This window comes from Micropterus dolomieu, linkage group LG14 (genome assembly GCF_021292245.1).
Source record: "Micropterus dolomieu isolate WLL.071019.BEF.003 ecotype Adirondacks linkage group LG14, ASM2129224v1, whole genome shotgun sequence".
Lineage (NCBI taxonomy): Eukaryota > Metazoa > Chordata > Actinopteri > Centrarchiformes > Centrarchidae > Micropterus > Micropterus dolomieu.
In genome coordinates this window covers 14,100,584-14,115,002 of record NC_060163.1, presented here as the reverse complement: position 1 = coordinate 14,115,002, position 14,419 = coordinate 14,100,584, and the positions used below count along the sequence as shown (strand labels likewise).

The following is a 14,419-nucleotide window of genomic DNA, read 5'->3' as shown; positions in this document are numbered from 1 at the left end:
CACTTACATGGGTGCATGGCATGAATAGCTAATATGTAAGTAGATGTTGTGTATCTGCCAGGTCTCCCTTTAAAAATAGATTTTAATCTCAGAGGACTTCCTGGTTAAATAAAGGTTAGATAAATAAAAAATGTAAATAAGTGAGCTCAATTATGTACTTATAATAATAATAATAATAATAATAATAATAATAATAATATCTTTCTCTCTTGCAAGGCTGGCAACAATTCTGCATTAAAGTCACAATTCTTAAGGCTATCACATAAACCCATTTTTATTTATTAGTCACCTTTCTATATAGCAGTTGGCCCTGGCAATGTTGGCGCCCTAGGTGAGATTTTAAATTGGCGCTACCCCATGCCCAACCCTAAATAGTCCACTCAGGGGTTGGGGCCATCGCTCCCCTATCCTCAAGAATTGTTCTAAACATTCAGCAGCCAAACTCACAATTTTAGCATGTATAGATGAAAAGCCAATAAGTGTGATCCGTTAACTTGTCAACCTCAACATGATAGCCTAAATTAGGAGACAAAACCTATTCCCCTCCAGAAACTGTGAGTCAACCCAGAGACTGTTTTCTTGCAGTATGTGGTAGATTTCTTTAAATGCTAGAGCAGTGGTTTAGTTTCAATAGTGGAGATGACTCAAATGAAGCGGAGGGTGTGGGGGTCCTCCTCCAGAAAATTTTAAGCATTGAGGACTTCATTTCCTGCATTCTGGTGGAAAGTTCTGCCTTTTCTGCCTCAATTTATGGTGGAAAAATCTTCATTTATGAAAGGGGAACACAAAATTCAGGCAGCAGGTGAAATGTATAGAATATAATGCAGTAAGGCTTTCAGACATTCTGTAGCTATTGCTTTTAAATAGCCTATATTTCTCCTGTATATCAACTTTTCTAATTTAATAAAATCCCTGCTGAGTCAGCACACCTGCAAGCATGATTCAGTCTTCTCTTCTCTTTTGTGTCTTTTGCATGGGGATGTGCATGTGGCACCTTTTCACCTCAAATAAGTTAATTTTAATTAAAGTAAAAAATTTTATAAACCCTGTGTTTTAGCAGGTTTTCTGCTCATGTTCAAAACTTTCTGCACATTCAGAATCTCTCCCACATCTGTGTTCTCTGACATGTCGAAAAGAAAGACGTAATATTTAGAGACTAACGTCATTATTTGATGAGAATTCATAATATTTTTTAATTCTACCTGCCTTATACTCTGCTGTGCATTACTTATTGCTCCACTGGAATTATCCCCTTTAGACTGTTTGACCAAGACAGTGCACAGACTGCATTTTGCATGTGAAACCACAACCAACTGGAAAACACTCAACACAAATCCACACACACGTTAACTCAGCAGCTCCAGTAAAGTGCAGCTCACAGACCCAAACAAAGCAAGCGGCTGCCAGGTTTTAGATGTTTATATGGCAAAACTCTACACAACGACTCGTCACAACTGTCTGGACTCACAGCGTGAGGTGCACTTAATTACTATCACGGCGTACGCCGTGCGGCAAGTCGAAAACCTTCTCTTGCGGCGCCCCCTGACATTTTGCGCCCTAGGCAACCGCCTATGTCGCCTATGCCACGGGCACTGTGCACACTGCATGTAATTTGCGCGGATATGCAATCATTCTATGTATTACTATGTTGCTCTTAATGTAATCACCAGTAGGAGACAGTGTAGCCACATCAACTAGAACTGAAATTTTATGGATTATAAAAGCATGTACCCTGTGTGTGTGTGTGTGTGTGTGTGTGTGTGTGTGTGTGTGTGTGTGTGTACCTGTATTCTTCCTGAGTAAACACGGGAATGGCAGAAGGCTGAAGGACTGTTATCTCTACGAGAGTTGTGTTCTCCTTTGCAGGCTCACCATGATCATAGGCCACCACCACCAGCTGTCAGTCAAACACACACACATAGGGGTAAAGGCAGGGTCACAAGAATCATTAGATGCCCACAAACATTGCAAACGTATCAGTTCACAACATTTTACAGCCTGCTGACAGTGGAGACAGCCAGACAGCCAAATAAATTGATGCAGCTAATGCATGACAGGCCGATAATAAACCAACATAAATGTCTAGATCTTGTTGTCTGCACTCTAAAAGCACATTATTTGCATGGGCATAGGAAAACAGGATGAGTGTGTATCCCACTAGTGTGCTTATTTCTTCCTGATTAGCCTTTCTTCTTCATTTAATTGGGGGGGGGGGTAACCAGTGATAACTGGACCCAGAGGAAATTGAAATATTGTATTCCCTTGTTTAGCCAGGAAATTGTCACTGATACTGCATTGCCCTTCTTTACGTTCATACAGTAGGGGGGTTAAAGAGACAGGAGCATCTAAAGCATCAGACAGAGGCTGAAATGAAGACCTCCATGAAAAGCCTGTACAAGATAGGAAATTATTCTTTTGAACTTTGAATCATGCAAAGCTGCCATACAGGAGTCACAGAACAACAATATAGGACTGGAAATGCAGTATAATAGGTATCCTTTAACCAGGAACCTGCTGAATGCTCTTTAACTGTGAAAACTTACTAACTCTGTTGGTACATGTGGGAGTTAATTCCCTTTCTCAATAGCACAATAAAACCTGTTTCTAGCCTTGCCTTTTTATTTTTTTTAAATGCCTAAAGCTGTGGTGCCTTTATAATGTAATGCAAGGAAAGTAGGTAGACATTTTCTACATGTCAATGAGATCTGTCCTTGTAAAAATTATACCTTAGATAGTGTTTATCTCAGTTATAATCCAGAAATTGTACACAGTGCTGGACTGATTCATTTTGTTTGCGTTATTGGGAGCAAACGAGGTAGAAGTAGTCCCCTGAGTGACATCTTCAGAGGACGCTGAATCCTTGTTGTGTTAATTAAAGCCCAATGAAAAGATGAAATTAGCATGGCCCAAAGCCCCATTGAGGAGTGCAGCTGGGAAAATGCAGTTTTGAAACAAATGAGCTACTGCGGTATACTTTGAACCGTGGGCAGGGATTTATTGAGTTCTCTGTACAAAGACACCTTTATTTGCACAAATGCAAAAAGTAAGCAAGTGCAATCTGAGATTGATGATCAAATTAATTTTTAATGACTCAATTCATGTAATGTTGTCCCAATCCTCCACCCACTTAATACTGAATTTCAAAAACTACAGCAAACCAGGGATGCATCAGATACATCTTCTCTTGTAATGATGTCTCTATTGGACTACAGCCCCGGTGCCAATTTTTGCAGTTTAAATAGATCAGTTTGATTGATCGGGAATTACATTAAATGATGCTGCATACTGTATTTACATTGTGATATACAGTAGACTCACCGCACCATGGGTATATATTGAATACATTACTGTCTGATGGAAGTTAATATCTTTCCAGTAGGAGAATCTTTTACTGCTGTTTCACTCCAGCGTAGATGTGCATATTTTATAACAGCTAGTGCCAAACAATTTACATAACTGCAATAGGTATCCAGTTCTGATCAGTGTCATGTAAATGCAACTGAACTACAGGCACCTTTTACAGAATACTGAATACAACAGGGGTAATCTTTTTTGTCTTTAATACAAAGCAAAGTCTAGTTATGGGGGGACAGTCTATGAGTTTCCCTTCTGAGACTGTTTGATTTCAATAGACTGACAGTGCCATCCGCAGAAAGATTTGAAAAGTCACAAAAATAAGCATTATCTCACACAGTAGGATTTGTATTTTCTTATTTACTCCCCAGGAAATCTTTTCACAGCCCCTTCGAGACATTATGTGACCTTTGTGGGTTAGGAACCACTGGCATACAACATAGTGTACATCATGGATTAACAGTGCCCTGTGAGTTAAACTGTGTGTGTGCATACTTACACTGAACTTGAGGTTGGGCTCCTCATTGAGGTTTACTCTGGTTACCACATTTCCGGTCTTTTCCTCCACATCAAATATACTGGCAGAATATGGATAAGCCTCCTGGTCCACTTTATAGCTCACTAGACCTGCTGGGGTACCCTGTGAAGAGAACTTGTATATTTAGGATGACAGATTTAGGTGAATGTGGCATTAGCATGAAATATCTCCTGCATGCTTTCTGGAATGCTGCCAGATGTTTTACAAAGTAGCATCACATTAAAAAGCATTGTGCAGTAATGAATGTGTAATGAATGTTACGGTATTTAATATCCAAAGCAATTAGTTTGGACCTAAATGTCAAACAGTGCCCCCCCTGTCCAAATACATATGAAGCAGTTAAGACACACACATTACCACTTAAATGAGGACCAATTTTAGGTACTATAATGATCATGAGTAAACCTCTCAAGTGTTGTTGATAATGAGCAACCATCAGCTGGTATGACTTATCGCACTAAGGAAATACATAGTTACATAATTTATTATGCCACCAGCTCACAGTCCCCTAGTACTGTATATCGTCTAACATTTTAACAGTGTGTCTTATTGTCTGAGGAACAACCCAGACTGGTCACTTGCTGCCATTTGTTTAATTGTTTTATCTTGACTAAGGCTAGGGATCTAAAATGTTCAACAGAGACTAAGTCATCTACTATGGCTGTTACCAGACCAGGGTCTCATGTTTACTAGATGGTTGCAACAAAGCCACCCCGCCAGTAAACAGAAAGGTAAAACAAAAACGTCTCTGAGGTCATATTTCCATTAAAATACTTTTACTGCAACATCACTAAAAGATTCAGTGTGAGATATATATATATAAAAGCACTGGGAGCCTATAAAGCAATTAGCCTGTATAATGTTACTTTTTGACCCATGACAGTCTAGCTTGATGCTTAAACCTCAAGTTTTAATTAATTCAGCTGATGTAGGGAGACGGCAAGCACATTAGTCAAAGGAACATTGGGCTTTTAAAGGTTTATGGGGTAACATCACCAGTGTGGAAGATTTCACACGGAGATGGCATAGAGAAAAATAAGATCATTCCTTTTTGAGCAGTAATGCAAAGTAAAGATACTTTTGTGTTTCTGGGCTTTTTCATAAATATTTATTTGGTGATTTACTACACAGTAAAACAGCAAATTTAGCCATTTTTCACAGAGCCACTGCATTTCAGATCTGCATCTAAACAAAAGGCTGTGTGACTCATCAGATCCACACAAGCTATATTCACACTGCACTTACACCCCGGTAAGAACAGTTTACGACCTTTAAAGCCTGGGGGTTAACTGGATCAGACTATCTAATGGCTCACAGTGGAACTCTAAAGTGAGCTAACCTTCATTTTACAGCAAATAGAATAAACCAGCCTATATTACAAAAATGTTAAGAGTTAAAAGCACAATTGAGGTATCACTAAGTGCTACACTGGGGTAAAAAAACCCCAGCTCTACTGGAGAACAAAGTGCAACCACATTCAAAACACACACACACACTGGGGACAAGTGTCATTATATTGTCTCATTCTCATCCACAATTTGAGGAACACCCTGTGAAAAACAGTTTGATTGAATATAGCAGCAGCTGGAAATGCTCACCGCAGGGTCAGAGTCATTGGCCATCACTGTGGTTACGATTGTTCCCTTGACAGCATTAGGGGCAACCATGCCTCGGTACACTGACTGTCTGAAGACCGGAGAAAAGTCATTCATGTCCTGGAGAGAGATAAACACAAACACACACACACACACACACACACACACACAGTAGTACGGCATTAGCATTGTAAACATACAGTACCCCAAGCTGTTTTTGTTTTCCACTAAGCGCCTGGAATTCTAGACATGTTTAACATTTATGATATGCAAGCTGACTTTGTAGGCATGTTAATTTTTGCTTTTACTTCGATTCTTACATTTTACTTAATTCTCATTTTTTCTCTCTCTCTGCAGTCCCCACAATTACTCACAAAAGTGGATTCATGGGGAACATCTGACCTGCACAAGGGATAAAATGCAGCAGCCACCATATAGCCGATTACCTAATGCTAATGCAAATATATAAGTTCTTTTAAAGTTTTGGTTAGCACTAGAAACAGCAGCGAGTTTAAAAGTGAGGACACCACAAAAAAAGGGTTTTTGATTTTCCCACAAGCTGGCTAAATTATGTACTGTCAAACTGAGACAGACGAAAAACGATATGTAAACAAAGATGGTATGAAAAGTACAGAAAATGGCAGCTTATTGCAATAACTATAACTCTCAAGTGTCGGATGTCAGAGCTTCCCCGACAAGAGGTGAACGTACCATAGCTTTTGTGCAAATACTGTCAAATGCATGTAAAAACACGGGTGTGGTAATGAATGAAACAGTGAACACTTTCTCTGTAGCCTAGCAGCATCAGAGGGAGGGAAAAAACAAAGCACAAGGACAGTATGGAGCTCCAGCACACTAATATGTCTGACTTTAATTACAAATACCAGTCTGCAGTAGTCCGATGTCAGTCATATTTTATTTAAAAAAAAAAAACATGCTTGCCAGTTGGCAACAACACAGTATATTATAACATTATACTGAGTGCAAAACCTACATGGTGACATAGCTACTTACAAGTGTCAACACTTTGTAATTTCTCGCTGACAATGAACTATAATTTGTTTGAATGCCTGACAGTGAAAAACAAAAAAAAAAAGTGAAATGAATTGTACAACACTACCGGCTCCACTTCTTGCTCATCACACTTGCAAGCTAGGGAATAGATTGCTTGTTAGCAAACACTGTGTAAATAAGCAACTTCTGATTTTCTCCAGCACTTTATTTGACTTTGTGCCAAGCAGCACTTTGCTTTTGTTTGTATCTTTGATCTTGGAGGCAAAGGACATACAAATGAGGGATTCCAGACACTGCAAAAACCATTTTCTCCTCCCATCTTTTTCCTACATCTTATAAAGGCTAAACTATTTAACCTGGTTACATTCTTTTCAATTCTTTTCAAATAACTGGTCAAATTGGAAATGGCTTTCTATGCCACAGTGCAAATTTCCACGGGTCTTTAATATAATGCTTTACCACAAAGAAACACATTGACCTTGCTTATCTTTCTATACTTCTTCCACACACTCACCATGATTCTGACAGTAACAGAGGCTAGTCCAGGAGGCATGGTTCCCTCTGTGTCCATGGCCTCAACAGTGAATGTGTATGTGGGTTCTGAGTCAGTCAGAGCCTCGTAGTCCAGAATTTTGAGAACTGACAACTTTCCTGTCACAGGGTCGATGTGGAATAGTTGAACAATGTTTTGGTCCAAGCCTTCAGTTCTGATTCGATATGTGATGTTGGAGCCGAGGTCAGCATCTATCGCCTACAGACAAAAAGAGAGTCAGAAAATGGGGAACAAAGTAATATCACTGCCTTGTGAATTTTTTGGCAAGTTAAACTTTTCATATTTGCCAGAGGGACAAGCATCTACATGTGCTGGAGCTAGAAGCAGACAGTAGTATTTTCATTAAGTCTGGTATAAACCAGCCCAACACAGAGACATTTCTGAAATGCTTGTGGTAGTAACATATATAGTCCAGCAGGTGATGTCTTATTTTTCCTTCTGTACTATTTTACTGTACATTCACTTGTGTCTTCAAGTGTTGTCATATTATAATATATTATTATATATACTATTAATAAAAATCTGACTTTTAAGTCATCTCTAGTGGCCAAGCAGCATTCTGACGGCGTTAAAATAGATAAGACCAGAGAAGAGGAACTATCTAACATGGGTTGAGTGTATTAGTGTGTGCAGGTTTGCTTATGTTGCACGTTATGACTAAAAAGACATTTTCCCCAAAAAGAAATTTGTGGTTTAGAGGCAAATGTGGAAAATAATTGCTTCACACCTGTTCTTATGGCTACCAGAAAGAAAACTGTATGTGTGTCATGTTACAAGAATGAATAGTCAGGACTTTGCATAACAACATTAGTAAGGAAGATTATTGAATTTAAAATTAAACTAATTTGTCCATGTGAAAGAAGACGAAAATGTAACTAATTATTTTTTCCTACACAACTAAAGTATGACAATGAAGATGAGTCTTGTTTAATCCGAATTCATGACTTGCAGCACTTTTATTGAGCTAAATTCAAGGTCTCAATTTTAACCTGCAGGCAACTTTATTCAAACTTGTTGAAAGTGTGGTATTAACTTATAATATTAATCTTGTTTTCCCTGATTTTGTACTAAGGTGTAGGTAAATATTGTTTGTTGACAATGATCTTTTGTTAAGGATGTAACATTACCATAGTAGCTGTTAGTAAGTGTACTGTGGTGTCCACAGTACATATACTATTGGTACTGACAATATAGTAGATGAAATTCTGTTTATTGATGGTTTGTTTTTCTTTGCCAGGATACATGCACTTGCCCTGCCTTGAACCAGTACTAAGCTAGTTCTTACTTCATAATGTAAAAACGGGGCATGAGGAAATAACTGTGTATAATATAATAGAAAGTTGCAACCTAAATTTAATAACATGTGTATAATACAAAATATAAATATTCTGAACCCCTCCCACCTGTTGTGTATAATGTCCTAATTGGGTAAATTATGTCCTGGTTATCACATTAATGGCAATTAAAACATTAACCATTAAACATTTAATGTGATTTGGTTGACTGATGAAAATAAGACAATTCAATAACAATATATCATAAGAATCCGATATGAATTTTTTACACACATACATACATAAGTGGAGGATCCTTTAAAAACATTTTTTAAAGAATTGTGATCAACATTTGTGCTAATAAAGACATGTTTCAGTAAAAAAAAAAAAAAAAAGTACTTTCAGATCAGAGTTAGTTCTCTCTGATGGACAAATTTGGAATGTTTTTTACTTATCAGCTGATACAGATATGACCTGCATCAAGCTAACAGCAGCCAATGCATCAGCCGGGATGCTGTAGTTCTAGTGTTTAGAAAGTTCTAGGTCGCATTTACATATCTCAGCTTTGCCAGACAGCTTTTACTGTACAGCATAACAATTTGCTATTAATTACCAGAATTAATACAAAATGTACTACTACATTAGTTGCAAATGGACTAATCTGGTAATCCACTCACTCACCTTTAACTGTAATATGACTGTATCTTTGGGGCTGTTCTCTGGTAGGCTGACATTGTAAGTTTGTTGGGTGAATATCGGGCTGTTGTCGTCTACATCCAGAACGGTGACAGACAGTGTTAATCTGGATCGCCGAGGGTCCACTGCACCATCCCAGGCTTCAACGATCAGAAAGTAGTGACCTTTCACCTTTGAGACGACAGAGAATGATGGTCAAACGTCAACACTACAGCTATGAAAAATATTTATACAGTCACCTTTGCCACCGTTTACCGCTGGCTTTTTTTGTACTGCATTCAGCTACTATTACATTAATTTGAGATCTTAACATAGCTATTGATTCCTCTGACCTCTCTATCCAGTGGCACCGCTGTTGTGATCGCTCCGGTAGCATTGATGGAAAACAGCTTCTGGTGGTTGACGAGCCGATAATGGACCTGACCACTTGGTCCCAGATCTGGATCTGTAGCCTAAACACAGACACACAGAAATAACACATGTGCACCCAAGCAATAAGAAAGACTAAAGGATTAAATCATCCATTTTAAAATGCATGCAATTCATCAGACTGCCTTTGAGGCATATCATTCTTTAACTGAAGTGAATTTCCTCTCAAATCAAGCTAAATGTGTGTAAAGTGTGTGTGTATGTATGTGAATGTGTGCAGGTGGTAAAATTCTTTATTCAATCTTGTTAGCATTTACAAAGCCTTTCTTCTGGAATAAAGAAAAAATATTGTCAAGTGGATGAGTCGATGCGCCTGGTGTCTGTGTGTGAGCGGGAAATACTGGGGAATGTCATCTCTTCTCTTTTTCAAGTCGTCTCATCCCTTACGGTTTCATATAATTTGCTTTTGTCAAATTGGTATGCATCCACAAATCATTTGTATTAGCTCTGACCTTTTGACCTTGTACTTCTAACCCAACACTATTTTATACACCTCAGCAAAAAGAGGTCATAGTTAGTAATACGTACATTCTTTTTCTCTTCCTTCCCTCCTTTTTTCACGTTATTACTCCTGTCTGTAGGTTTAACACAAGAATTCAAACTATTTAGGTATAGCTTTGGCAAAGTGACCAAGACAGAGCTTCGTGATCTCCTCTCTCACTGTCTCACATTTCACCTGGAGTCAGCTCTCATTTCTCCTTTTTTCCCCTTCATCGCAACTCGCCCAGAGGAATTAAACTTACTTTCTACCAGTAGCAAGTGTTAAACTTTTTCAGAGTTAATGAATCAGTGGTTTAAATTTTCACTTGGAACTAGAAGCCAGAGTGTCTTCTTTCCTTTGTTGCCTTCCTTCTTCTGACAGTCTGTCTGAATCCATGGACTACAGTCAAACTCACGCCATCGCCACGATCATCTCTTTCAACTAATAAAATAAGGTGTTGAGAAGGTGACAAATTTCTAGGCGGTGTTCCTTTCACCCTGCCTGACTATTCATCCTGTCCAATCAGCATTCTGACAGCATTAAAATAGATGAGACCAGAGCAGAGCAGTGCAGAACAGAGGAACTATTAACATGGGTTGTGTGAGTGTGTTAGTGTGTGCAGAGCTGAGGTTTGCTTATGTTGCACTTTATGCCTAAAAAGACATTTTCCCCAAAAGAAAAATATAATTAGGGGGTTAGTAGCAAGTGTTAAAAATAATTGCTTCACACCTGTTCCACAAAGAAAACTGTATGTGTGTGTTTAATGTTATAAGATTGAGAAGTCATTAAATTGCATAACAACATTAGTAAGGAAGATTATTGTAAGTTGTTTAAATGTTAAATGACTTGTAATTAAAGATAACCCTTAGGTATTTGGATACATTATATTTCAGTTTTTCAGTGTTTTGTCAGCAAAAATAATGACGATAAATTCTCTTTGAAGATATTACCACAAAGATTTTGTGAAGCTAACGAGAATGTCATGATCACTGAGAATAGAAACTATGATCTGACATCAAGCTAGCGCAATTATTGAAAGCAAAAACACTTTGGAACAAGAGTTCAGCCATCCTAGCAGCTCTGACTGACTTTCCTTAAGCACAGCGGTGCTTTGAGCTAAATGCTAAACAACAGCAGTATGCTCACAGTGACATCATGCTAATGTTTAGCAAGTGAACTTTACAGCGTTAATCAATTTTAGTGTAGAATGTTAGCATCCCAGCATTTATCGAATTGGACTAAACATTAAGAGCAGCTGAGGCTGATGGGAATTAGCTTTCCAGGCATTTGATCATTAATTAAAGCTTGCATTTGCCCTGATGATGGTGCTAGGTGAAAATGAAGGGATTACCAAAGTTATTAGGATTCATTATCTGGGGATTGTGAATGTTTAGTCAAAATGTCATGGCCATCTGTCCAATATTTGCCAAGGTTTTTCACAAGTGGTGAAATGACTGCCTGACTGGCACTGAGAACATGAGATGTGGTTTAGGGACCACAAAAAGTTAGTAAGTGGACCTTTGAGTTTGATTTGTTTGCCAAACAAATGTATAATGACTTGCAGAATCTATGTCATATAATATATGTAGGCTGTAATTTTCACATACGGTTTCTTTATATAACTTGTAACTTTAGCAGCAGCGTCAAAATTGACAGTTTAATATGTTTATCTAACCCCCATGACTCACATCATTTCTATATTCCATTTGATTTGCTGTACTGTGTCACTTCTTGCTGTTGCAGTGACCCATTTTTTCTTGTTTTGGATCATTAAAGTTTCATCTTATCTCACACAGTGACTATTAGGATTAATAGAAACTAGGGTCTGTTTTGCCAGTGTGTGTATGTAGAGTGTAAGAGAGAAGAATTAAGTCCTCTTGGAGCGATTTGTATTCAGTGATTCATCAATATCTGGGTATAAAACTATTATGCATTTAATGGCACATCTAGCTTTTGGGTGATTATTTTGGGTTGTGGGGACAGAGACAGGATGAGACATGGACAATGAGAGGGAGAGAGTGGGAAAGAGGGAGGGAAAATAAGAGAAAGTGAGAAAGAAAAGAAGAGGGGGCTAAGAGATAAGGGATACATTTAGTGCAGACATTGTGTGAACATGCTGTGTACGTTTCTTCTGACATAAAAGAGGAGAAGTGGATGTACAAGGCACAAGGTACAAGGTAAATGTATTTGTCATTTTAAAACAGGGTTGTATAATGAGATGGAGTTTGTAGTTCCCTTTACGCTACTCACAAAGCAAACGTTACATACAAAAATTATAAAGTTATATACAGAAATAAACTGTTTTGCATGGAGCAGTGCTGAGGACTGCACCATGCTGTGAACAGTCTCACAGCCTGGGGGAAGAAGCTGCTCCATAGCCTGGTGGTGCGACAGCAGATACTTTCTGTAATGTGTGCGTCCTTGTGTTTGTTTCTTATATTTCTTCAGCAACATCCATACAAAGCAGCGATGTAACACTTATTCGCTCATTGACGGAGAGTTAGATGAGAAGATCGATACCACTCTCATGACTGGACACTAAATATGAAAAATATAGCGCTTTGATATCAGTCAACTGAACTGAAAACAGAAAATATAAAATATAAATAATTATGAAAAGGGCAGATGTTTGATATATGACAGGGAACATTACTGACCATAAACATTCATTGAAGCTGCCTACAGTATAGCTGTCATAGCACTGCAAACTGTATTAAGTCCTTTAGATACTAGGCTGGATTAATCGTCTTGATGTCAAGCATATTGATGTCTGCAGTTCCTGGAGTTAGGTACTGTAGAATGTGTTTGTTCATGTGTGACTTTCTCTCTGCCTCTATCCTTCCTCTTCTATTATCTCCTTCTCTTGTGTCTTATTCCTCCCTCACTGTCTTTCTCACAGTTCTCTCAGCATAATTACATTGCCAGACAGTTAAAAGCCAGAAACACAATAGGATTAATGTCTCAGCAGCGTTACGTCTGCTGCTTTTCAACACACACTGACACAAAAAAAGTAGCTTAAGGCCTGAAATATATACTCTATCTCTACAATCGCTGGCTCTGCCTTTTGTGTTTGGTGTTCATACCTTTTTTCTTACAATTTCCCAATTTTTTTCTTTTCTATTTTCATCACTTCCTCACCTCCACCTCTAATTTCATTCCTGGATACACAGAGAGAAGTACCTGCAACTGAAACTAAATTACTGAGATTTTTTTTTCCATCTGTCTCCGAACACATTTCTTTTGCTGCACCAATAAATCACATAGTCAGGTATTATACAGTAACAGTATTGGACTCTTTTCTCAGTAAGTTATGCATACATTGTGTGGTACACTGATATAGAGGACCAGCTGTTGTAAATGCTGATATGTTGATATAAAGACATGAAAACACCATGCATTCCATACCCTTTTTTTTTTCTCTTGTTTTTGAAATCAAAGCCGGGCTTCCTCACAATAATGGTGATTTAAGATGTACAAAATCAGAATGGATTTTTTGTGTGTTTTTTTAATGAAAATATGTTGTTAGTATGAAGAGAAAAAGTACAGAGAGAGATTAATAAAGTCTACATTTTTTCCCTTCAAAGATCTGTTTCTTGTGAAACAATTTAAAGCCATTTATAAAGATACAATACAATATTTACAGCTAATCTTACCCAAGGCATTTTTGTGCAGAGTATGGCCACTGACATTACATGTAGAGACTAAACAACCACGCTGTAGGGACAGGCAATCGTGCTAACAACTGCAGCAGGTGATTTCACTGATTCATTCCCCTGTCTGTGTTTGAAAGTGGGGAAATCAGCAAAATCATCTGTTGTGTTGTCTCTCCCGGCCCTAAAGGAGGCATGGCTGATGTTAAGGGATAAACCAAACTGTAAAGTGTGTGAGAGTTTTTGTATTTGAGATTCACTCTTTCTTTGACAACTCTTTCCCATCAGGTAAAGTATTCCTGATTCTGAGGTACATTTTGTGCTTCACCTGGGCTTCATTTCAACGGTTTGGTGAAGCGTCACATTGTATAATGTACTTGCAGGAGGAACACACATATATAAATAAACACATCAAAATGACACATGACCAATAAGATTATCACCTACAGTAAGTCCATTTAAATGTATTTGTACCTGTGTTGGGTTAGTTGGAGCAGTGATTCCCAAATCTGGGGTTGGGACACTCCAAGGGGTGATGTGATAAATTAAGAGGTTATTTTTTTCAAGCTCACCACTTATTGTTGATTTTTTTATTTTGGTAAATTAATGGATAATTTTACCTCCCCTGGCCTCTAAGCAGTGATCATCTCACAATTTTAGGTTGTCACAAGGCAAGAAGATTGGAAAAAAAATGAACCAACTACTGTAAAGGGTGATGTGTTTTTTTTTATGCGCTTCCTTTAATTAATGGTGACTTTCTAGGATGTACAAATCAATTTTTGTATTTGTATTTCTGGTGAAATGGAAACATGGTTTGCCACACTATTAGTATGAA

General features: G+C 38.0%; 1 protein-coding gene across 1 annotated transcript in view; it reads right to left on the bottom strand.

The window, feature by feature from the left end:
* LOC123983506 (protocadherin-15-like) overlaps positions 1–14,419 on the bottom strand; it is a 216,791-nt gene that overhangs the window by 70,110 nt on the left and 132,262 nt on the right. Inside the window, exons 19-24 of the mRNA XM_046069766.1 lie at positions 9,357–9,476; positions 9,010–9,195; positions 7,016–7,252; positions 5,491–5,607; positions 3,854–3,994; positions 1,785–1,897 (exon numbers count right to left, since the gene is read on the bottom strand). Coding sequence (XP_045925722.1) covers positions 1,785–1,897; positions 3,854–3,994; positions 5,491–5,607; positions 7,016–7,252; positions 9,010–9,195; positions 9,357–9,476 — 914 coding nt within the window. The remainder of the gene's footprint in view (positions 1–1,784; positions 1,898–3,853; positions 3,995–5,490; positions 5,608–7,015; positions 7,253–9,009; positions 9,196–9,356; positions 9,477–14,419) is intronic.